Here is a 25,528-nt window from a genome sequence, read left to right on the forward strand (position 1 = left end):
AAATGGCCACGACAGGAATATCACTGCCTCTGCAGGTAATTGATCATAAGGTATGGACAATGTACAGTTTTGACCTGATGGGGGCACCAGAAGAAACGTCATTAGCACACATTGTTTGGGTACCATGACTGCTTGTGTACTTGTGTGCTGTTAAACTAAACATCTTCTAAAGGGAAAGTGGAAACTTTTCGTGGAATGACCAAATTTATTAAAATTCATCATGCAGGGTGCACTGACGTGTTTACCAAATCTTTATGGCCATCTAATACATTTCTGAGAATTTCCTCAAAACTGCAAATATCAACCGCATGTATACCCGCAACCTCAATAAGCAGTCATTAGGTTTCCTCCCACTGGGGACCAGGAATGTCTGTGCTACCTTTCATGGAAATTCATCGGATAGCTGTTTGGATGTTCCAGAGTGAACCAAGCAGCTGCACCGACCCAGGAGGCTAATATGGCTGAAAAATGACGATCACATTTTAAACATTGCGCCATTTTAAACATTGTAAACATTACTTCAGTAGGGCAGCCTTACTCAGCAGTTCTCTCTGGGCCTGTTCTCTGAGAACAAAGCTCTGCTGGTTTTCTCTCACACAGCTGATGGATTTATGGTGCTGATTCCAGACAATTAGAGCTTTTCTAAGAATCTTCTGGGAACGCCCATTTTGTCTTTTTGAGGACAACAGTTAATCATTGTGTGCTAAACATCACTCCAGCTATCAGTTCCTGGTAAGATCTTGGTACGAAGCTTGTTCACACAGGCAACGTTTTTATTAATCAAGGTATCAGCACCCAGATTAGTGGCGCGTGTGTGGCGCTTAAGGGCACCACAGTCCCGCAATCCACTGCATGATGGAAACAAAGGAGTTAGTCACAGCTGAAAATGATCAAAATCAAACTTGTGCATGGAGGTGGGGAGACCGCTTCAGGAGGATTTTGGGCAACAAAAATAGAAAATGTTAAATATCTCGGCGAGAATTTGACGGTTGGCAGTGTTCATATATGAGAAATTAAAACAAAAGTGGAGTAACAATACGTTATAACATGATTCGTAAAGATGCTGCCGAAACTCATAATTGAGTACACAAAGGTTTTACTGAACCAAATACATTCTGAGCTCCTCAGTCAACCTTTCTCTTCCAGGGACCAACTTTAGTGATCTACTAAATCGATTTATCTATTATCAGCATAAAAACCACAGTCACTAGAGCTCTTTATGACGCACGTTGAAACACCAAATCAGCAGCGACCTGGGAATAAACAGTGCAAAAAACCCTTTTTAAGATTTGGTACCAGTAATCATACAAATTGTTAACAGCCAGTTTGTGTCATGACTTTCCTTCTGCGCTTCTATTTCTAGCTCCAGCACCATGTAGCGGAATGCAGCAAATGTGCAAATCTAAGAATGATATGATTTAAAAGGAACTCACACTCACGCTCCTGTGCATGTAATTCTGCATCATGTAGGGAAGTGTTTGATCACTATGCCTTTGGAAAAAATCTTGGACATAAAGGAAATCACACAATTTATGCAATGCAAGTACACATGGCAAATGCATCTGAAGGACTGGTCAAGAATTAGGATTACCGAACGAAGCAGTGACAGTAAATTCATTTTCCTTAAGTCAGAATTTTCGAAGGCTAACGCCGGAAGTTAGCATCGACCACGAGATTTTTAAATTGGATTTTGGAATATTGCCGAAGATAATCTATGTCGTGAACACAAGTTTATAGAAACATAAACGTTTTGTTCAGCAGGAAAGTCTACACATATGAAGAGCACTTTTGTGATTTTTGAAGAATAAATGAAATCGCTAGCAGTAAAAAGCTGATGCCAGGATACAGACAGACGCCGTTTCGGTCACATGACTTAAACATCACCACCACTAAGTGTCTCACTACATAATTACTTTGCAAGTTTCTATAACTTGATGAATCTTCAAAAGTGAAAGTTAGAATAATTTGTAACTAAAGTTGGCCTGTAAAGACGGACTGGTGAGTAAAACGTCTCTGTGTGTAAGGTTCATGACATCTGTTGCCTCATTTAGCCACTTGTTAGCAACCGCCATTTTTAAGACACAAAAAAACGCTTCATAATCAAATTGTGGGACATTTAGTGATGTATTTTATACATCAAAAACATGTCATTATCTTTTTTCTCATAGAATTTGAGCCGAGGCAACCGGACGTGCAAAGATTTTCAGTTTTTTAGGACTACACCATCTATAACACCTGTTACCTAACGTCTACTTTGCACACGTGTCCACTTATAATAAATGCAATATGACAAACAACTACATTACTCAAGAAATATTGATTAAAATGATGATTCGAGAGTTCATTTGAAACTTTGTTAAATGACAAAAAAGCACAACACACTTTTAAACCAGACTAAACCAGGGCCTTTGTTTCTTTGTATTTGAGGTTTTCGGACTTCTTGCACCTTTTCTGTGGTGTGATTGCGATGATCTCCTCAAAACTCAAAAATGCAAAAACAACAAACCCTAAATGACAGACCAGAACATGGAGTTTCATACAGTGTGTACCTTTCCGTCTTCGGATTCTTGGTAATTTCCTCACAATGCTCTCCAGGCACTAAATCATCCAAACGGATCATCTTTAATGTCAGCGCTCCTCTGAATTTGGCAAAGGATTCTTTGGCCTTCCAAACACCACGTGCAAAAAAAAAAAAAAAATGCATTGTGAGGACCGCATTTCTTTAAATAGTCAAGGTCATGGTGTTCAGTACATCTGTCCGATTCTGTTTTAATGTGCCACATGTGACCGTCTCACTTTCACTGCGCTGCGCCTCCAGTTCAGATCAGACTGATGATGAAGAAGAGACTTCATCCCAGGCCGTCACTTTACAGAAGTGATTAAATGAAATTAAACTCATTTCCACAAAACGGCTTTAATTGCGGTGTTTTGGGGTTTTTTTTGAACAAGTTCAAAAGTATTTGGTCGACCGCATCCAGCAGGGAAATATAAAGTCCTGACGACTTCTTAGAAAACCGGCTCATTTCAGGATTTCGTGGAAAAAGTTGAGATTCAGCTATGCCGGATCAGAAGGCTCTGGTGGATATGGCTATGATTATGATAGCTACAGTTTCATGTGTTGCTTGGACTCCAATCTGCTGTGTGTGTGTATGAGAGAGAGAGAGAGAGAGAGAGAGAGAGAGAGAGAGAGAGAGAGAGAGAGAGAGAGATAGCTCATGGCTATTGTTGGAATAAATATTTATATTTTTTTTAATTTTTTTTTTTGGACCCTGAACAAAATGTTCCTCAGATTTATGGTCCAGCAGTATTAAAACTCAACGTACCTTAAAGTCAAATTTATTGAGCAGATGTAGAAGCTGGGATTTCCTCGATAGATTCCCTAGAAAATAAACGTCAGGCGAGAAATCAATTTAAAAGTAGCCTCCATTTTACTACCTCGACCTTAAGCAACACTATTGGAAACACATGGTTAGACAAATCCAATTTAAAAAAAAGGAGGTTCACACCCTGTGCAGAATGCCTCGCAGCTGAGTTGACCCGTTTTTTAGTTTATTACCACAATAACAACTCGCCTTGTTTGAGCGTAATGACTCCGACAAACCTCCGAGAAAAACTCTCGCCGTGTTTTTCCACCAGGATCGAGGGGAATCTATATTACTGGAAACAGCCTGTGTGCATTCCTATTATCTTTAATGTTGAGGCGGTGAATTCCCAGAATGAAGGCTCTGTTAGGGCCGCCCGGCGGGGCGGAGTCAGCCCTGCCATTATTCCTGGAAAGCGGATAGGGAGAAGCTGCCGCGCGATTCCTGGGAGCGAGCGGCGGTTCAGCGAAGCCAGGGGCCGCCGGGTGAAGCGGTGAGCGGCGCGACACGAGCCGGGTAGCGACGACAAGAACCCCCACCGCCCCCCGACCAGGGTCATCGCAGGAAATTAAACCGCAGGGAAAAAAAATAAAAAATAAATAAAAAATACGTTTATCCCCCCGCAAAACACGGCGGAGCGCGGCTGTCACGAGGGAGCTGCGCGAGCCGAGCGGTAGTTGGTGCGGCCGCGTGACGTCAGAGCCGCCGGTGCTGTGAAGAGTTCTCAGAATAGACTTCTAGGAAACGGTAAATTTTAAAAGCCAAGCCTTTACACCGCGTCCTTCACACATTAGGAGCCCATTCTGGTGACAACACACTCCGCAACCCGCTGCTGCTCGGACTTTTACACGCTATTAAATTAATTTTGTTTTTGTTTATTTTATATTCTACATCCAGTGTTCTTCTAGAAAACTACACGGACAAGACCTTCGACTTTCTATTACGGCGCGTAGCAGGCGTATTCATGACAAACCGATGTTAATGGTCGCGGTTGATGTTTCGTCTTTTGTTCGAAGCCTCGTCTTATTTCTCTTGAAGAAAGAAAAAACCGATCGGACTTGAATAACCAGCGGATTCGAGATATAGTATGATTCTTTGTGTGCCAGGGTGAGTTGACCTTTCTTTGTTTCTGTTTCTTTTATTTTCTGCGGTGAGAACATGTTATTCTGTTCGTTAAAGTAAAGTGTTTACTCGTATTTTAAAGTCCTTAAAAAGAGTGTTAATTATCGGATGTGAGCGGCTGAGAACCGTCTCAGACTGGAGTCTTCAAATTCAAAATGCAAAGGCCTGTTGTACTAATCATACAAACTAAAAAAAACAAAGTCTTTATTAAAAAACCTCACTAAAAGTGGTAATTAAACGGAACATACTCATTTAAACAAGAAAAGTCTGACTGAGATGAAAATGTTCCTTTTCTGGTCAAGACTGGCAAAACATGTCCTGCGTCACCACATCAGAATTAAATGAAAATGTGTGAACAAACCAAGTATTCACATTTTGTTGTTCTTAAGTTGAAACTGCACCTTTTATTCTTGTTATTTCTCTTCTTCTGAACTGCAAAACAATCAAACAACAAAAACAATAAATAAATAAATAAATAAACTGTTTTGACTCCTGCATTAATATGGAACAATGAAACCTGCTGTGACTGTTTTGTTGGCGTTCTTTCATGCTTTTTAAAACCACATTTTCAATCTTGTTTCCAGTCCCAGAGCTCCTCTGCCCACTGCTCTGTCCACTGAAGCCCCGCGGGGCATGCGGGCAGGAACTGTACCTCCTACCCCTTGCCTTCAAAGCACCCCTCCGCTATGGGACCCCGCAAAGGACCTGCGGGCAATCGCCAGCAACTTCTGCTTTCTAGAAAATTCAGGTAAAGTATTAAAAGAGTTGAATGTTTGCAGCCTCTAATGCGGACAAGTGAAATTCTTGGAAAGTCATAAACTGTTCCAGACTCTGTTTGGCACACGGTATTTAGTTGAACAGTAAAAAGTGCAGCACTGAGTGTTCAGAGTGACTAATATTCAGGAATCTGTGTGTGTGTGTATGTGTAGGATGGTACTGGGGAGCTGTGACTGCGGCTCAGGCTCACGCTGCGCTTCAAGAGGCGTCTGAAGGAGCTTTTTTGGTACGGGACAGCAGCCACCCTCTGTACATGTTGACCCTCTCGGTCAGGACTGCACGCGGACCCACCAGTATACGGATCCAGTACAGCGGCGCCCAGTTTCTGCTCGACTCCAGCTCCCCGGCCCGGCCCAGCCTGTCGTCGTTCCCCAACGTGCCCAGCCTGGTGCAGCACTACATGGGACCAGAGAGGAAAGCGGAGGAAGGGAAGGTGGAGCAGGAGACGGTTCCTTCGAAACCCTCTCAGCAGACAATTCAGGAAACATCTGTGGTATTAAAGCTGAAGCGGGCCGTGTACAAGCCCCAAGGCCTCCCCTCGTTACAGCACCTCACACGCCTCGTCATCAACAGACACTCTGACTGCCCCGACCAGCTACCACTCCCGAGGCCTCTAATGCGTTACATAAAGGACTATCCCTTCAAGGTATGATGGGAGTTCCTCAAGTCCAATACTATGGCTGAATCTCAGCGGACTGACGACAGGTTGTCTGTGCCTGTAAATGACAATGCTGCTCCAGCAGTTGGAGGCCAGTCACGAAAATACTGGACACAAGGTCATGATTTTGCTGGTGAATTATGTACAAATGAAACGGTGACGTGCCTGGTTAAAGACTTAGTCTGTCAAGGCCCCCAGAGGAACTGAAGTACTGTAATTAACGCTTATCCTACGATGAATGTGGAAATTGTCCATATCCGTTTTACCCTCATCAGTTCTGGATGTACATGCTGTTCCTGAGAAGTACACTAATTCCATTGAGACATCTTTTACGCCATTTTATTTTTCTCAGTAAGACATTTTTTCTACCTTTTACATGTGTACATTTTTCTATTAAAATAAGCAGTTGGAGTCTAACCCATTTGTTCTCTAGATCCTTTTGTCTTGTGTTGCTTAAACCGGCACCATTACTCACAGTGTAAAGAGAAATGTTCGTCAGCATCGTGTCATGATTCTTAACCGCCACATGATGGCTGCTCTTGTGACACTTGTTACGAAATATATTCGCCTTCAATCACCTTTGAAACAGAAAGACTTTGTGGCCTTTGAGCTTCAAGTGTGTGCGAGAAGCAGATTGGGTGAGGAAGTAAAGGCCACGCTGTGTGTTTTTGCTCAACAATGTGTGCAGCCTGCATCTGAGTCAGCGAGTGGACAGGCGAAGGGGAGGACCGCTCATCAGCGGATTCACAGAACTACTGAATGCTTCCTGGGAGGAGGGTGAGATTCTGAGAGGGAGGGTTCTAAGAAAAGCCTTAGTAATTACCTTCAGCTTTGAGCCTGCTTTTGTGCCATCTCGCACACCATTTTTTTTTATTGTGGTTCAGGATGTAATTGCGAATGTTGCAGGATTAAAAGTGCAACAGTGACACGACAATGGTTTGAGCTCCTGCAAATTGTGAATTGCGAGGGACAGAATCGGCACCAGCGTGTTCTTCGGCGACTCAGTGGGGTTAGGGAAGCTGAGGCGACCTGGGCTAAAGCCAGAGTAATAGGATCTCAGTTTCTCAATCCAGATCCAGCTCATGGTCCTTGTTTGACTTCTCTTTCTGAAGGATGCAAAATCGTGGCCTAAGAAACAAAAACAAATCAGTGTAACGGACTCCTAATTTTGACTTGCAGTAATGAAAGAACCAAAAAGGATGAGCGAATTGAGCTTCATTTTCTAATGAAGTGTAGATTTTAAGATTTTAAATCAAAGTGACAGTGACAGTGATGGGCCTATGAGATTAATATGTATACAATGTAAGAATGAAATCACAGCAGGTTAAATGAACAAAATAATTTAATGATGGTCGAGTGCAATAAAGGCTGAGTGCTTTTTTTAAACAGACCTGCCGGTGATGTCTTGCTGTGTCTCCACGTAATGCATCTCTTCCACATTCGCCTCCACCCACCGTCGAATGAGCGGGGGGTGCCTGGGGTCCACCTCCAAGTAAACACGACTGTTATTCCACAGAAAAAAAACAAAAAAAAAAAACGCAGAATGCATTAAAATCTAATCATCAGCATGACAGGATTATCATTAAATAAGCCTGAGATGAGAGAAGTGACATATATCTGGAACTGTATTTACTGGCAGTCTTTTAAAAAGCCTAACTCATTAAAGGGGCAACACGATACGTGTGTTTTTCAGAACATGCTGTTCCTGTGACAAGCCAACGACGCCGTTAGGAATTAAACCCAGGTGGGTTTGTGTGTGTCTCTGTGTGTGTGTGTGTGTGTGTGTGTATGTGTGCACGCTTGGTGTCGTGCAGTGGAGTTCCTTACCCAGGACTTGACAGGATCCGTGGAGCCAGAGTCAAAATCTGTCTGATTACTTTTAGGCCATCTTTACCTCCATCTAAAGCAGCGTGGTCTTCAAACCTGGGCACACATACAGAACCCATTTATTATTTAAATACATGCCATGCTTTACATGTCACAGATTTCCATAAAACACATTTCTAGGTACACCTAATGCACTGATGCAAATACATTTTATAATTTTTAAGCACTTCCAAAGGTTTGAGGGAAAACCAACATCTAGTAAGTACAATTTCATTGTTTTTGCAAAATATTATTATTTTAAATGTATGTTAAACCCTGTGTTAAGTATTTATAAATATATTATAGTTAATGAAATCATTTATAGCCCATTATGACACATTATACCAAAATCCACTAAACCTTTAGCCAAAACTTCGTAAAGTCCAGAGTCTTTTTGTTGACACTTGCATGTAATGTTTTTTTTATGCCACAGAAATGTAAAAGAGTGCTGAATTAGCAGTTTCTAAAAAACACAGCTAATAATCAAATTAAACATTTAACTACACAGAGCACAACTAAAGCAAAAGGGCCAGTTCAAGCAAGAGTTATCTAATGAGAGAGCCATGGCTAAAGGTGTTGAAAGCTAAAATTTACCTTTCCTTCTTTTTTCATATTTGTTGCTAAAGCTAAATTTACTTTTACACCATAGCCATCTCCTGTGACTTGGTAGTTTAATTTGTTACCCAACATAATAAACTAGTAGCTAATTGAGCCACTACTTTGGAAAATAGTCAGCTAACCTGCTAAAATAGCCTAGCCGAGTAGAAGTGACTGCTATCTCAGTTCTTGACTCACAGTAAACACTGGCTAAAGCTAAATGTACTTTCACATTATAGCCATCTCCTGTGACTGAAATGTATTAGTTAACTAACATCTTGACAGTTAGATGTGTTACCCAACATAAATAATTTAGGAAATCAGCTGTTGACTGCTGTGAAATCCAAGACTTTGATGTAGTCAAGCCAATTTTAAGACACATTTACAAGTATACAAGTATATTAAACAGCTGATAATGTTGCCTTGAAAACTGCAAAAAATTCATTTTGTTGATCTAATATACCTTGAAGTTTTCCAAAAGCAGAGGACAGTTTTTAGGTCAATGACTGTTTGTTGTGACATGAAAAGACATTATCTATCCATCTGTTACAGAGTGTACCCAGTCAGCATGCAACACATTCCTCTCAACTCCAGCTTCCTTGAAGTTAGTACCATCTGTCTTTGTAGGTCAAAATGTAGGCAGATAAAAAAAGATTCTGTTTTTGTGTGCTTCATTTTTCTTATTTAAGTGCTTATAAATTCACCTGGAAATTTCAGGGTCCAATGATGTCATATCCTCTGAGAAGAGATACGGAGGGTTACTGACCAGAGCTGAAACGGTGCTGCAGAGGCTCAACAGAGTTTCTGCATCTGACAAAACAGACATGAAAACTTCTTAGTATCATCAGTGTGTTTAAGCGTGTAATTTAATATGTGCAATGCACCTTTACCCTTACCTTTCATTACATCTATATGATAAACCTGCAATCTGTCCTGAAGCCCCAACCTGCAGAGAACAATGCTTCATCAGACTTAATGCAGGACTCTATAGAGTGATGTTAATGATGTATTTTTACCAAAAAACATTAAAAACCCTCATAGACATGTGATGAGCAAAAGTTCTTCCTAATTTCCATGTTTTATGCACTACAAACTACACTACTCTGTATGCCCCGTGTCAAAAACAAACATTTAATTGTATGTCTTTAACCACAATAAAAGCTAATTAACATGGTCTGCTTGTTTTCCATGTTATGGCTCACTTACCTCGATGCATTCTCTCTTGTTAAATCCACTGCAGCTTGGCTTTGGTCCACAGCGATGGCTTTAAGCTAGTAAAAGACAAACAAAGGCAACAATTAAACACTACTGTTCCTCCAAATGCAGTGTCTGTATTGCCTGTCTACGTGAGGTCGTTATTTAGAGATCAATTATCTAGCTGTTAAAATGGCAAAAATGAAACTTAGCCATCACTTACTACAAATACCCACAGTTGTGCTGGAAAATTGGTCAGACCAGCAGCTTAGAAGCACAACATGTTCGACTTATAAGGAAAAAACTGACAAAAAATGAGACCAGACGGTAAACACAAACCTCACCTGAGGCAGACTCTTCAGCAGACTGAGAGAAATAGCACCAGAGCCACATCCCACTTCCAGGCATGTACGCTGCTCGTCTGCGCCCACGCCAGCCTTCTCCAGATCACTGAGCACGAGTTCAACCAACTCCTGCACCAACACACAGAGAAAACACAGCTCTGGTTTTATACATATGATCGACTGTTTCCACTCTACATTTTCTTTTTCTTCTCCTGTCCAACCTCAGTTTCAGGCCTTGGTATGAACACAGGAGGTCTCATCTTCAGCGTCAGATCTCTGAAGTCCCACTCCTCGATCACATACTGCACAGGCATTCTACACAAAACACACGTATTTATGAACATTATCAGTCAGAAACATCTGGGTGTATATCCATATGGAGGTGGCGCATGTAGAAACTTCACACCTGGAAAGGCGTTTAGTGCACAGCTGCCACATCTGCTCTGTTTTCTCTCGGCTGAGCAACTCGGTTAACTTCCCCTGCTCGAGACTTTCAATCTAGACAAAGAAATGACACGTAAGAACAGGAAGGGATGCTATTGGATGTGAAGGTGTGTATTCAGACATCATGTCAGCCAAAGTATAACAAGCACCATAACAATTTCAACTCACAGTTTTAGCCCCAAGCAGATAAGCAATGATGTAGTGGGTGGAGTGGTCAGGCTCTGACACACCGCTCTCCTCAAAGTGACTCTTCCATAAGTCCCCCGCCTGCAGTGCTGTGATCCTGCCCGCAGGTAAGGCTGGAGCGCTGCATCGACGCACTGCATGGGAGCCCCAGATCCCCTACAAAGCATTCGATTTTAAGAGACTTTTGAAATAACTATCAACTATAGTTTAGAAGATAAGTTCACTCAAAGATTCTTCTGGGCTTCTTCCTTTTTAAATCAATTTGGGATCTAAGGGCTTCCAGAGACTTGGACAAGCTGTATGCTTTCTTTCTTTCTTTTTCTTTTTTTTAAATCCCCAGTTACTTAAGAAAACGGAGTAAATATTGTCTGAATTCTAGGGTGAACTTATCCATTAAGAAGCACTTGTGTATTTCCCCCAGTTGGTTATTTCTTTTGTCAGGGTTATCTCCATCAACATCTGAGTGATGCCGAAGAATCAAATCTCAGAACCCAGCTCGAGATCAAACCTCAGTCACCACCGACTGACGTACACTCAATACGCACGTCTCGCCAGCTTTCATCGATTTATCTTGCGCAACTGAAAGTAAAGTCATCTGTACGCTGACACTGAGTTATATATAGCCTCCCAGTGTTTCTAATTATCTGTCCTTCATGTACTGTAAGTGTCATTGACAGGAAGACAAAAAAATATATATAAAAATGTGTCAATGCTTGAAAACATTTTGTCAGCAAATGTTTGTGACTCAGAGCTTCTCATTTCCAACTTCTTGGTCAAACTAAATAATCAATCATGAGATGAATCATTGGGTTTTATGTGAACTTGTGATGGACAACTAACTTTTTTCTGAGTATTTTTGGAAAAACAAGGAGTAAAGTACCCAGTAACTAAATGTGTATTAAGTATTAAGCATATAAAAACTGAAGAGTACTCAAGTAAAGAACCTTAATGTTGTACATAATAACAGTACTTAAGTGAATATAATTTATTCCATCACTGGTTGCTTGAAGTTTTGACACAAAAAAAGTTTCATTTTTACAGCATAAATACCAATATCAGTCCCAACTCTCAGTTTTCAGACTCCTTGATTTCTAAGCATATCCAGTTTTTACTTTTCAATAACCCATCCATTGGTGATTATTTGTCTTCACATTGTAATGTCATACTCTCCCCTTTATCTGTACTGTTAAATCAAGAGTAGCTTTGAAGCTGCACTACATAGATGTGGGGAAGAAACTCTAATCAGAAGAGAAAATTCTGCATTGACCCGTAAACAAACTTAATAAACAAACTATTTATTTTCATGACTGAATAAACTGTACAAAGAAACTGACCCTATATGTGGCGGACGCTGCCAACTTTCTAGCTTCAAACAGTGTTATTTTCCTCTGAGAACAGCTTGTTTAGTCAGTTATGGAAAAAATAGTATTTCTGAGTTTTTATCACTTGGTTTAAATGTTCATTTTTAACATCCTGGGTTGCTCCATCATGCACAAAACATACCATCTGATTTACTGAAGAGGAGTCCTTTTAGTTACCTTTAATCCGAAGCGTCTGCAGCCTGCACTCAGACATATTCTCCACATGGTTGTTGTAAACACACACACACACATACACACACACCCTCTGCGTCAACACTGAACACACACAGTCTGTGTAGCCGTTAGCTGGACTCGCTCATCCTCACTGTGCTCTGTTGTAGATGTAGCCTACATTACGTACCCTTTCAGGTAACATGTATCGTGCGATGAGAGACCTTAAACAACATGTTCTGTAGTAGAACACCACGCACACTATCTTTCGTACTTCCTGCACATTGCGCAGGTTGACCTGACGCAAAACGTACGGCAGTGCATGCACTGACGCCGCTGAACTCTGCTGCCTTAAAGTACTGTCGAACAAATTGGCTTTGTAGCATGGGGAACAGGAAAACACTCTCAAAGTGGTGGTTGGTACTGAAAAGTCGAAAGGCTTTGTGTGTGTTTTTAATATTGCGATAACTTAAATAATCTTAATTGTGATTGCAAAAACAATATACCAACGTTAGCTTTGGTTTCAACCTCAAAATATATGATAAACACATATCCCTACACAATAATGCAATTGCAGATGTTCTAACATATACTGTGCTATGATTATATGTCGTTTGTTCTGGAAGAAAAAAAAATACATCCTTCACAATTTACGTCAATATTTAGGACGGCCGTTAGTTGCATTGGTAAATTACGAGCGACCCCTGAATGTATCAAGATTGTTGTTCCTCAGTCTGGTGTGCATGAATGTGCCGACTATTTGGAGAGTTGTTAGATAGTTCACTACATGTTTGACAGCATTCTTTTAAAAGTACAGTGATAACACATTTTTTGGAAGTTGTCCAGACCTCAGGCTTGCTAAACGTGTTTCACGGGAGGTCTCTAGTTTGTTTTTTAACGTTTAAACTGGAAGCTAGCAGCTAGCCTCATATGCTAGATAACAGCTGAGGCAGACACAGTTCAGTTTCCCCTCAAAGGGAAACGTCTTGGTTAAAGTGAGTGAATGTGCTAAATTCTTTGTGATAAGGTTCATCTGACAGAAAGGTCTATGATGGGCATGAGCAGCCGGATAGAGTGTATATTCTTTAGTGAGTTTCACCCCACCCTGGGTCCAAAGATAACATATCAGGTAAGTGCAAATCATGATTGGAGTGTGGTTTAGCATCATAGTTTACGATTACTGACAAGTGAAGTCAATACAATGACCACCAATGTTTTAACAATTACTATGATCACCACCTGCATTGCGAAATTATTCGAATTATGATAGTAAACCTTTTGTAGGAGAAACTTAAAGTACAAGGAAATGTAAGTGTAATATGTGCTGTTTTTTTTATTTTGTAAAGGAAAATGTTTTAAAAACGTTTTTAAAAAAGTGTTTTCTCAGTACAGCTTGGCAAATAGTTCCAGTGTATGAGGTCAAATCAGGCCTTACGTTAATCTCAGTGGTGTATCTCTACACTTTTATGCAAAATATAGGACAGTAATCAGCAGTGATAGAATGTAACTAATTACATTTACTCAAGAACTGTACCTAAGTACAATTTTGAGGTACTTTTCATTTTCTTATACTTTATGCTTCCACTCTGTTACTTCTTCTGTGGGCAAATATTCTACTCCATTGCATTCATCTGCTTACTTTAGTTTCTTTGGATTGCATTCTGCATCATTTTTAATTCGATTTATTCAATCAGCGATCAGATCAAAAACAAAATGACACACTGACTCAAATTATAAAAAATGCTGAATCTCAGATCACATAATTGGCCAAGTCAGTTAAGGCTGACCCTTACAGCACAAGAGACATTCACTTTTGATACTTAAGTACATTCAGTATCAGAGACATTTACTCAAGAACTATTCATATGGGTGACTTTTACTTTAACCAAAGCAATGATTTAACACATTATCGTTACTTTTCGTCCTCACTTTCTATGACACAGGTGATCACTCCCCATTTCTTTATTAACAATATTAAGGTGTATCCTGGAGTTAATTGTACATATATTTGGATCATATTGAGGGTTTAAAATGCTTTCAGGTGCTGTCTGAATTGACCTTTTAAAAGTGTTTAAATTTGTAAAATCCTTCAAAAACATGGACTGTAACCTTCAGTTACCTAGACTGCGTACCATCAGTGAGGATACACAGGTATTTAATCCATCTTCATATTCTCACGATGTTGACCTTGGAAGTGAAAGTACATGATCCTCTTAGTGTATATGCTATGGGAAGCATTTTGTCTTACAGTGTCCCCTATGTCCTCTCCCTACAGGTCCCAGAAGAATACATTTCACGGGAGTTGTTTGACACAGTTCAGGTTTATATCATCACCAAGCCAGAACTGCAAAACAAATTGATTACAGTGTAAGTGATCTAGCACTCCCCGTCTTTGTCTTCACCATTATTCAATTTTTTTTCACCTTGAGATCTGTGTTTTGTTGTTCTGTTTCACTGTCAAACTCTAAACTCTATGTGCTCTTTGTCTGATTTTAGCACTGCCATGGGAAAAAAATTGATAGGGTGTCCTGTGTGCATTGAACATAAAAAGTACAGCCGAAATGCCCTCCTGTTTAACCTCGGCCTCGTGTGTGATGCCCAGACCAACACATGTGCCCTCGAGCCGATTGTCAAGAAGCTGTCAGGATACCTCACAACTCTGGAAGTAGTGAATAATCCATTTTTACATCTGTGCTTGTCACATGTGACTGCTTCATAGTTTCATGATTTTGAGTAATGAGTTTTCTAAAATCTCCTTTGTGTTGCAGCTGGAAAGTGGCTTTATATTCAACGAGGAGAGCAAACAGAAACTTTTACCCATAATGTCAACCTTGTTGGAAGAACTCAACGCCACAGGAGCCTGCACATTACCCATAGGTATTTGTTGGTGTTTTACTGTGTGTATTCCAGGTGTATCAGTGGCAAACAACCACCTCTGTTGTTAAAACACATCCTAAGCATGGTGGTAAAGTACAAATGATGTGTGTGCTACAGGTTCTGTGAAGGACTGAAAGTGTATTGAAAAAGTCTCTGATTCAGCTGCTCATTTTGTTTGTTTGAAGATATTGTTGCAGCAGCGCCGAAGTTCCTGTTCAAAAGGCGTCCAAATTTAATTTAGTCATGCTGTGGGTTGATTAAAGTCCCAAGACACAGCGGTGCTGCTGAGCAAGCAGTTTTGTAAAAAGTGTGCTGCAAATGAGTTTAAACACATGCTCAGTGATCATTAATGAGGCTTATTTGTAGTTCAGAGTCGGGCTGGTTACGGTTTACATGTTGAGTTTCTTTGTATTTATTCGTATTTCCCAGCAGTTTAAAGATGCCATTCAAACTCAAAGTTCTTTATTCTATTAACATTATATGCTGTTATCTATTCCTGAAAATGATTTATCTTAACAACCTCAAAATTCATACCGACCAAACATATTAGACACTTTTCTAAACCTGATCAGGAGGAATAGAAGTCCCTGCTGGAACAAAATCATACTTATAATGATCCTTCAAATGTGGTTTAATATATTTACGACTTTAACTTGTTTGGAAAAAGTACAGCAGTGACTTCTAAATGTGTTTTTGCTATTTTTGAAAAAGTATTGAGTAAGAAAGTTCATGTAGTTGTCAGGATATTCAATAATGATAACGATAATAGAGACAGTTACACATTTCATGTAATGTTGATGTTCACATCCCTGAAATGGTCAGGGCGTGAGGAGAGTGACAAACTGAAGTTTAAAATGCATATTTTAAAAAAGGGAAACAAATACAGTTGCAAGAGTAAAAGATTTATTTACAGTTAAAGCAAAAAGGGAACATTAAAGCTTAAAGAGTTAAATTATCTTCAAGGCAAGATTCAAGATTAGATATCACCACCCTCCTTCCAAAAAAGACAGTAACTACAGAGTATATTGTATACCACACAAGCACAAGGTTGCTACCAACACGCAGCAACTGCTGCCATCTGGCCCACTGGCACCCTTGTGAGTCTCTCCTCAGGCCTAATGCTGCATTCCAGACAACTCGGGACTTGAAAATGTCTGTACTTGTATCAGAAAAAGCACAATGTAATGTCACTCGAAGTTGGAATTCTATCTTGTAAAGTCAGGGTGCATCCATCCGCCCCGACCTGATGAGAGAGCAGCTGTCTGACGTCACACAAAAGTGAATCCACCCACGGGAAGGGGGAGGACATATTTGTTGATGAAATGTTTCAATATCTTTCCAGGTATTAAAGGGCAGTAAGATGAAATGTAAAATAGCGTTTGTTACCTCATGTGTCGGCTTTCCACCCTTTGTTTCGTTTATACATGCAACAAGGCTACTCTGCCCAGGGTTCAGTTGTGAGTTTTCTCACCAGGGGCACATCATTTTGTTATTGTCAGCCTGGAACACATTAAGTTCAGAAGATGGAAGTTTCAGCTAGCAAAAACAACCCCTTACTATGTTGGTGATGCAGCGTAAAAAGCCTCCAGGTCTGCATTGGTGAAGGCATCAGGTGTAATCCACCTCACACTGTAGGTAAGAAGGGGAAAAAGGGCAGAAGCTGGAGCAGAGAGGACGGCACACAAGCACCCACAGCATTACAGTCTTAACAGCACCTTATGTGGCACTCAAGGTCAGCTTACATCATAAAACCCCTACAATTAAAGAACAAAGCACCAGTGATAAACTATAAGTACAGTAAAAACCAACAAAGCTTACTTCCGCAAATTAGTTAGAAAATGACAATGTAGTAAAAGATTTGATGTAACCCTGTTTATAAAGATCTTACATAGTCTTTTTTTCTGTCTTGTATCTGTTTCAGATGATTCTAACACCATGCACCTGAAGCTGATCCAGCTGCGAAAGGACCCCCCGATCGTCCAGGAATACGATGTCCCTGTGTTCACCCAGTGCAAAGACCATTTTATCAAATCTCAGTGGGATCTCACCACTCAACAGGTAAGTAGGCCCCCGTGGCTCATATCAGGGGATGTTGTGATAATAAATGTGCCACAGTTCCGAGAAGCACCAGGAGAGAGATTAGAGATTAAAGGCCTGTTATCAGCTATAGTGATGTTCGCACCGTGTCACATCTGTTATTTTATATGCAGGACACAGTGCCATATATTGGTACAATAAAGTATTATTGGAGCCATAACGTTCTACTATATATTGTCTACTGCAGATCCTGCCATATATTGATGGATTTAGACACATCCAGAAAATCTCTGCTGAAGCTGACGTAGAGCTGAATCTGGTTCGCATTGCTGTGCAGAATCTCCTGTGAGTACATTTCAGTGAATAAAGGGCAACACACACCAGCATCTACCGACGCCTGTGAAAACATCCTTATCCACTGTTTTCTATCTACAGTAAGCCTGCACACCGATAGTGTCCTCAGATAAAAGTAGTTGTTTTAGAGTTGATCAACATAAACTTTCACACTATTTCTCAGTGTTCATGGCTGTTGGCTCTTCAGGAAAGCCATCATTTCATCACATCTGCTGTTTTGTAATTAAGCGATGCTTCATGGGTTGGCTAGTGTGTGCTGAGACTTTCATTTCCAAAATAAAGCAAAGAGGTACTATGAACTGAAATCCTCCCTTTTTTCCCCAGGTACTATGGCGTTGTGACCTTGGTTTCCATTTTTCAGGTAGTAAACCAAATCCACACAGCAAAAAACACAGTGTCTGTGAAATGAGCGTCAGTCTTGTGGTGCTGCTATTTTTGTTGAACATCATTTTATGGGTCACTTTGATTTTGTGTGCGAAATCAAAATATTACAAGAAAAGATCAGGATATTTTGGGTTCAAACCTTAAGTTGATGAGAAATTTAATGTTTTGAGGAAAAACTACTCATTTGGGAAGCCTTAAAATTCAGTTCATCCACATTTTAAATTTTGTTTGGTTTATCCTCACCTCAATAAGTAAGGTTCAAGGTGATATACAATATTTGTTATGGTACATCAGAGTTTCATTACAAAATGAAAGTTTGGAATTCCTTCACGCTACACTTACATAGAACATACACAGTGATTACACTACACATGTATATACATAAACACATATACACCCAGGAAATGATTCTGTAGGGGATGTAAACAGCAGCTAGAAGATGGCGATGATGACATGGTTAGCATTGTCCATCAACTTTGACCAGTTTGGGCGCAGAACTTCAAAAACATAAGCACAGAGTATACTTGTTTTACTTCTCTAGCGAAGACGGGAGTGAATGCATTGAAAACAAACAAAACAAACAAAACAAACAAACAAAAAAAAACTGATTAAGCAATTGATTAAGCTCAAAATGTCATATCAAGGACTTATTACCAATCAATGCAACAGACAATACTTAAATCTCCTTTGTTTTTTTACATACAAACTTGATTATACCATAGATGTGGGTAGTTTCTTCTCCTGTTCCCTCATGCCAACTAAAACCGCTGTGGTTGTAGCCTACTGGACGTTACTACACCCGTTTAATATGACCACACTATATAAGTCTTTCTTTTACAATTATTGCCCACTACGTAAACTCCATTATATCAGTTTTGTTGTGAAAACTTGCAACAAATGCTTACATTACATTAAAAAAAAACTTTGTAGAAATTTGTTTCCTTGTGATAAATTATCTTTTGCAATCTCTTGAAATCTGCCATTTGTCTCCTTGAGATACTGAGGTCATTATCCCATTATCATGAGTTTTGGCTGAAGTGCCTCTACCCTGAAAATTAAAGAAATAAAAAACTGGTGAGTGTGAGAAAAAGTTATGAACATGGGCAGGGCTGAGAGAGGGTGACACATCTGCAGACACATAAACACATAATTCACATGTTCTATTTTTTCTCAAAATAGTACAGCTCTTCTCCTGTGATGTCACTGCTTTTTCTTACAAGTGGCCCTAATTCTCTGTCTTAACTCTTCAAGGATCCATTTAGGTTGTTTGATTGTCTTTGTTTTACCTCCCTACAGTACTCTAATGTGTACTGCACCACCCCCAAAGTCCAGAGCCTCATAGATGACAAGTCCATTCAGGAGGAGTGCCTCAACTACGTCACTAAGCAGGGTAACTAAGTGTCATGATTGTGGAGCAAAAGTGTTGCTTTGTATTTTATTTTGTGATTGCATCGTTGTTGTCTTTCTGTGTCAGGTCAAAAGCGTGCCAGTCTCAGAGACGTGTTCCAGCTGTACTGTGGCCTGAGTCCAGGAACCACAGTCCGAGACCTTTGTTCTCGCTACTCGCAGCAGCTTCAAAGGGTTGATGAGAGGTCAGTGTCCATCTATTTATCAGTTCCTGAAAAGACTTTATGATTATAGAAAAGTCGGATCACAGCGACATTTATTCCCATGCGTGTCTTGTCACGTGTTCAGGAGGCTAATCCAGTTTGGACTGATGAAGGCTCTGATTCGACGGCTGCAGAAATATCCGGTGAAGGTGATCCGCGATGAGAGAAGCAGGCCGCCCCGACTCTACACTGGCTGCCACAGTTATGATGAGATCTGCTGCAAAACAGGCATGTTTAAAAGCTTTCTCTGTTTGTTGGCAGATGGTTGAAAACAAGTCCGCTTACAGTGTTTTCATTTCATTTTACAGGTATCAGCTACCAGGAGCTGGATGAACGCTTGGAAAATGATCCCAACATTGTGGTCTGCTGGAAATGATGTGAATGAAGTGAAAACAGACTGAAAGATACAGAGATGCCTCAGCCAAAGATGCCTTCAAGCAGTGAGAAGTGAAGTAGTATTTTGTAATTTTTATGTTAGATTTTTTTTTTTTCTTAACTAATATCCTCTTCATCAAAAATTGACATACAGTTCTGTTTTGGTTAAGTAAGGAAGGGGATATTTATAAATATTGTACAAAAGAAAATATGTGATTAATAAAAGAGATTATACCAAGGTGTGACAGTTTGTTCTAAATGCAAAAAACATCTAGAATTTTACATTTGATATGATTTTGTAGCCATTAAAAAGATTTAAGCTCTCAAACAACTGGATACAGGAAGTTATCAGCTTGTTGTTTAACCATTAATTTTAGCTAATTTCTACCTTATTACGGTACTGTCTAGACTTTATTTGACTGCTATGGTTACTATTTGTTGAAGGCATTAGTGCATCGATAAATACTTGTTAATACTACAGGCACATTTTGGTAGTAATTGTAATATTGTGTCATTGTTGTCAATGGTCTGCATACCTCTTCCATCATTATTGATTTAGACCACTTCATGCTCAGCTATCCTGTTGGTGTTACTTGAACAAGCACCGCCCCTCTTTGGCGGCAGGGAGGTACTGCGGTCTGTGTGCGCTCGGTTTACAGTAACCATGACTACCGGCGGTGCTAACGAAGGGTATCGCCAGCGGTAGTTAACTTGAGGAGCCACTTCAAGTGAAGAGAGGCTGAACCTCACTGTATTAGTTCTTGATACCTTGTTGAGTAGTTTCTGAAAACAAACAATGGACACGTCGGTAGTTGTGCCTGTCGAGGCAGAGGGGTTTATTCAAAGTCTGGAAACTTTCCCTCTCAAGGAGGTGGGCTCTGCGAGGTAAGATGAAGCTGCTAACTTAGTTAGCTTCAACTGTGTAGCTGGGTCTTCAACCGTTAAAGACCCCGCTACATACCTAAACATGGTTGTTGACAAGACATGACAAGATGTTTGAGAAGAGACTTGATTTTGTTTTTCACAGTACAGAAATGCCTAAAACAGTAAATAAAATAGTTGTATCACAGTGTAGAAATACTACACTGATACTAATACTTAGAGTATACGTTAGAGTAAAATCCCTGCATTCAAAATATGTTTAAGAACAGAAGTGTTATCAGCAAAATATGTTAAATTAGCAAAAGTAAAAGTACTCACCATGCAGGATAGAACATTTCAGAAAATAAATATGATTGTATTTTATAACTACTGTAATTCTTTTCTGCACATCACTTTAAAGGTGTCCTCTGCAGTTTTGGGGAGATAAATTTTAATCACAAGAGAAAGACCTACATTTAATTATTTTTATGCTTTATGCAAACTTGATAAACAAACACTATTTGTTTTCATATCCGAATGAACTGTATAAACAAACTGACCTCAAAGGACAGCACTATTTCATACTGTAAAACTTGGTTTATCTTTAGCGGATCCTGCCACCTTTGTAGCTTCAAACACTGTTCTGGGAACCTTATTTTCCTCTGAGGACAGCTTGTTTATTCAGTTCCTGATTTTGTATTTTTGTCTCATTATTATTGTCTCATTATTATTTGTATTATTGTCTCATTATTTTGATAATCGATTTTACAATTTTCTCATCAATGACAGCAAAATGAACAACCCATTTTGTGGAAAAAACACAACATCATAGACACAACATAGAGAGTGGCACTATTTTTCTAGACAAGAAAATAACCTACAGATTAATCACTAAATAAAGCAAGGCATGAAAGGGGCATTGTGTAGTTTTGGAAAACAAATTCCAACTCATAATTTTATATTAATTGAACAGTTTCATGATTTTTCTGTAATGCAGGTGGTTCAGGCAGCACGAGTACATTGAAAAACTGAACATGCAAGCAATTCTGAATGCTTCAGCCATGCATGATGAGTTCGTCAAGGAGTTCCTGGTATCATATGGAAAGGTGACTACTACCACTCTGCTTATTATGTTAAAATGTCTGTGGCATTTAGACAGAAATCTAACAATATCTAACCTCCCTGTCTAGATACCTGTTCTGGTCCATGAAATGATCCTCGTGGAAATGTGGAAGCACAAAGTGTTCCCCGTCTTATGTCAACTGCAGGACTTCAATCCCAAGAACACATTTCATCTTTACATGGTGGTGAGTGCAAAACAAGATGGAACAAGCTGATCAGCTTGTAGCGCTCTGATAACTGATAACCGATTTAATGTCTTCTTCTTAGATCCACCATGAAGCCACGATCATAAACCTACTTGAAACGATAATGTTCCATAAGGTCAGTGTGTGCACAAATACATAAATTATGCTTTTCTGCAGCACATTTTACATAGTCTGAAGCATGGATGTGATCACACGGTTGGGCGGTTTAGACTCTTGGTCCCTTCTGTCTCCAAAGATTGTTTAGAAGTTTTATGTGATGTGTTAAAAGAGTTTTGTGCATTGTGTAGGATTCATGTGAGGCAGCCGATGACTCTGTTCTTGATTTGGTGGATTACTGCCACCGCAAACTCACGTTGCTGGCCAGCAAAGCGACTCATGACCAACACAACCTGACAGGGAAAGCAGTTGTTTCCACTATAGAGGTATGAGAGTGTGAGATTATTGCTGCTTTTGTTGGTGCACTTGTTCAGACTGTTGCAGAGTCTTTCTTTCACTTGAATCAATCAGTCACATCATTCTCTTGACTTGATGAAGGAATTGCAGGCGCAGAATGCTGCGCTGGAGTTTGAAATCTCACTGAAGGCTGTCTCTGTGCTGCGCTACATTACGGATCACACGGAGAGGTAGGGCAGGATCTGGGATTTGGAGAGAATCATAGAAATCTTTTCATATTTTCAAGCATTTACACTTCAAGCTTTACCAATGCATTATTTTATAGTGTATTGGGGGGTGGGGGGGGCGGCAGGCGGTGAGGACATGGATATTCATTTGGTTGCAGTATGCAAGCTCACCACTAGATGCCACTAAATCCTACGAACTGAATTTTCAACCCCTGGTAACATGTTTGTTGGCTGACCAACAGTCAGATATTACATTTCTAATTACATTGAACTGAAACAAGCAAAATTCTCAGATTTCACAAACTGGAGTCAGGAAGTGTTTGCAGGCATTTTTGCAAAAGAATTGACGGCTTGTCAATACTCAAGTCAGATAAGCTGATTTTCTGTTTTCTAGTTTTCTGTTAAGAGACCATTTATGCATTTACCATTTGTTTCACCTCTACTGCTGACAGATGGAGAGTGCATTTTTCTTTCTCTTTACAGCATCAGCGTCATCAGTCGTATGCTGTGCACCCATAACATACCCTGCGTCCTGGTTCAGCTGATTGACTGCTGCCCATGGAGTCGCTTTAGAGAAGGTATATTATACCTTGCATGAATATACAATTAATTTTTCTTTTAATTGAACCTTTGTTTAAATGTCAAAACACAGAGCGCATTATCCTATTTTTCAATCATTCCAAGAGTAGACTTGGAGAGTAGAGAAAGAGTAGGGAAATGGAAATGAGTAACAACACCAGAATACAGCTCAAACACTTTGTGGGCAGTTTGTAGTCATGTGTTTAAATTGAACCATCAGTGCAATTGTGTTAAGTCTTAATGTGTGTTGTATAAGAAGGTGAAACATGATGGCATGTTGCCATTAAGGGTTTTATGAATAAACAGAAACCAATGCCTGTTATGTCTCACTGTTAGAAACACCCTAGAAGATGCGATGATAAGTGTAAGAGCTGTCACGAGCCAATACCTATTTTCTTTTGCCTAATAATTTGCCTTCTCTCTGTCTCCAACTGAAGGCGAGGTAGAAAAGTACATAAATAGCAGATGGCAAAAGATTCCCGTTGAGGACCGTTTAAAGATAACAAAACTAGATGGTCAGGTCTGGATTTCACTTTTCAATCTGCTGCTGAGAGAAGACTGCCAGCGGAAATATGACTTCAACAACTTCAACAAGAACCAGCTTCTAAAGGTACACTGCACATGACATGTTGACTGACTCTTGTCTTATACTAACTGCTTGAGATGTTAGATTTGATAGATGTTTAACTTCCATCACCGTCCAGGTGGCTGCTGTAGAGTATATTATCTGTAAACTGAAACTTAGGAAGTGTGTGAGTGCCAGATCATTGTCCTCCAACTTGTTATAACAGAGATTCCGAAGGTTGTTTTGACTAAGATGTTTCCTCCTATTATACGCTTTCTCATCCTCTTCCTGTGCATTAATTATATAAGCAGAGAGCCTTGTGCATCCTCCTGTTATCACACTGTTTTTGTAAAGTATGTACTCTGCTTAATGCGTTGTAGAAAATTCTGATCGTGTTGTTATTCCTGCTGTTGGTGTTATTTGTGTGGCAGCTCCGGGGTTTCCTGACCGAGGTGTTGATTGATCAGCTGCCAAACCTGGTGGAGCTGCAGCGTTACCTGGCTCATCTTGCTGTTACCGACCCCGCACCTCCAAAAAAAGAGCTAATTTTAGAGCAGGTGCGTACTCACACATCCTACATATCTTTAAACCTAAATAACTATGCCCCTGTGGATTTACACTCAGCTTTACCTTATGTATAGGTCCCGGAAATATGGAACCACATTTTGAGAGAGAATTCTGGGAAGTGGAAGGCAATAGCAAAGTTTCAAGTGAAAGAAACTTTCAACCCATCTGAAAGTGACCTGAAGCTGCAGGCACAGAGGTATTACTGAAAACACAAGTTTGATTAGTGAAGGTACAGAAGAATCAGCTCCATCCATTTGCACTTTGTTTATTTTAACAAGACGCGGTTTTGTTTTTGTGTGTTTTTTTACCAGGTTGGCCCAGACGTACAACTTAGATGTGATGGAGAGTTTACTCCCCGAGAAGCCAAAATGTGGATCCTGTGGCAAAGAGGCTGCAAAGAGATGCTCTCGATGTCAGGGAGAATGGTACTGTCACAGGTAAGACTTTCGCAAGTCTAGCAGTAATGCAGACGCTGTGCTGGACTGTCTTTGTGAAGAGGGAGCTGAGCCTGAGGGACACCTGTGGTTTTACCTGTTGATTTGCCTTCCAACACTCACCTTTGTTCACAAGCTTTCTGGAATGACTGAAAGTATAATACTGTGGATTTAAACTGCATAAGTCAATCATCTCAGACGACTTGAAAACACATCAGAATGTCATGAAAGCAAAAGGCATCTGAATAACCATCAGACACAGTTTTCTACATTACATTCTCTGCTCATGTAAAGGCCTAAAGAGATAAAGATCATTACATCTTCTTTCTAGAGAATGTCAGGTGAAGCACTGGCCTAAACACAAGAAAGCCTGCCAGCTTATAACTGAGGCCACAGAGAAGATCCAGAGAGACCTGCAGGTCAACAGCTGAGAGTGACACGGTTACAGCTCATGTACTGACTGGTGGCAGATGGAAGAGGGACTCTGCAATCGCAAGATGGGAGAAAAAAAAATGAATGTGGATGATGTAAATTTCATTTATTATACATTGTAAATAAGGCATCTTCTGTCTTTTAGTGTTGGAAAAGTTGATGCCTCTTTACAGAATTTTGACATCTAAAATGTTTTCTCGTGTGATAAACTTTGGTATGTTGTTTTAACCAATTATTTATTACTGTAATTAAATCTCGAGGGGCTTTCTACAGTCATTTTTGATACTTACATTTTACATGTGTGATTTGTGTTAAACACAGTGGAGCAAATAAAAATGCTTTGATAACTCCCTCTATCTTGTCTTCTTGCCCAGCGCTATAAAAAACAAAAGCATGTAGGTATTTTCCAATGACCTCCTGTCC

General features: G+C 40.0%; 4 protein-coding genes across 6 annotated transcripts; 3 read left to right on the forward strand and 1 right to left on the reverse strand.

The window, feature by feature from the left end:
• Positions 1-3,861: 3,861 nt before the first annotated feature.
• On the forward strand, positions 3,862-6,336 carry LOC119021058 (cytokine-inducible SH2-containing protein-like). The gene is made up of 3 exons (XM_037101002.1): positions 3,862-4,469; positions 5,069-5,232; positions 5,414-6,336. Exons 1-3 carry the CDS (start codon positions 4,450-4,452, stop codon positions 5,911-5,913), a joined length of 684 nt encoding a protein of 227 aa, XP_036956897.1. The 5' UTR covers positions 3,862-4,449; the 3' UTR covers positions 5,914-6,336.
• hemk1 (HemK methyltransferase family member 1) lies at positions 6,243-12,419 on the reverse strand. 2 transcript variants are annotated; one of them, XM_037100999.1, is made up of 11 exons: positions 12,273-12,419; positions 10,533-10,706; positions 10,327-10,418; positions 10,142-10,235; positions 9,921-10,049; positions 9,589-9,653; positions 9,279-9,328; positions 9,087-9,192; positions 7,747-7,842; positions 7,311-7,421; positions 6,243-7,047 (listed from the first exon to the last, which is right to left on the reverse strand). In XM_037100999.1, exons 1-11 carry the CDS (start codon positions 12,285-12,287, stop codon positions 6,984-6,986), a joined length of 996 nt encoding a protein of 331 aa, XP_036956894.1. In that variant the 5' UTR covers positions 12,288-12,419; the 3' UTR covers positions 6,243-6,983. The 2 variants fall into 2 exon arrangements, with proteins under 2 accessions (XP_036956894.1, XP_036956893.1); XM_037100998.1 differs by having other exon boundaries at positions 12,089-12,402.
• A 361-nt stretch (positions 12,420-12,780) lies between these two features.
• nprl2 (NPR2 like, GATOR1 complex subunit) lies at positions 12,781-19,962 on the forward strand. Of its 2 annotated transcripts, none has more exons than XM_037100995.1 (11): positions 12,781-13,211; positions 14,358-14,449; positions 14,579-14,750; positions 14,851-14,959; positions 16,881-17,017; positions 17,244-17,341; positions 17,675-17,711; positions 19,031-19,124; positions 19,209-19,326; positions 19,430-19,572; positions 19,653-19,962. In XM_037100995.1, exons 1-11 carry the CDS (start codon positions 13,131-13,133, stop codon positions 19,718-19,720), a joined length of 1,149 nt encoding a protein of 382 aa, XP_036956890.1. In that variant the 5' UTR covers positions 12,781-13,130; the 3' UTR covers positions 19,721-19,962. The 2 variants fall into 2 exon arrangements, with proteins under 2 accessions (XP_036956890.1, XP_036956891.1); XM_037100996.1 differs by having other exon boundaries at positions 12,782-13,211; positions 14,579-14,747.
• Positions 19,963-20,371: 409 nt separating this feature from the next.
• On the forward strand, positions 20,372-25,457 carry zmynd10 (zinc finger, MYND-type containing 10). Its single transcript, XM_037100994.1, has 12 exons — positions 20,372-20,604; positions 21,578-21,686; positions 21,771-21,887; positions 21,970-22,023; positions 22,196-22,330; positions 22,443-22,531; positions 23,012-23,106; positions 23,545-23,717; positions 24,104-24,229; positions 24,314-24,435; positions 24,551-24,676; positions 25,005-25,457. Exons 1-12 carry the CDS (start codon positions 20,516-20,518, stop codon positions 25,102-25,104), a joined length of 1,335 nt encoding a protein of 444 aa, XP_036956889.1. The 5' UTR covers positions 20,372-20,515; the 3' UTR covers positions 25,105-25,457.
• The last annotated feature ends 71 nt before the right edge of the window (positions 25,458-25,528 follow it).

Source organism: Acanthopagrus latus, chromosome 6 (genome assembly GCF_904848185.1).
Source record: "Acanthopagrus latus isolate v.2019 chromosome 6, fAcaLat1.1, whole genome shotgun sequence".
Taxonomy (NCBI): domain Eukaryota; kingdom Metazoa; phylum Chordata; class Actinopteri; order Spariformes; family Sparidae; genus Acanthopagrus; species Acanthopagrus latus.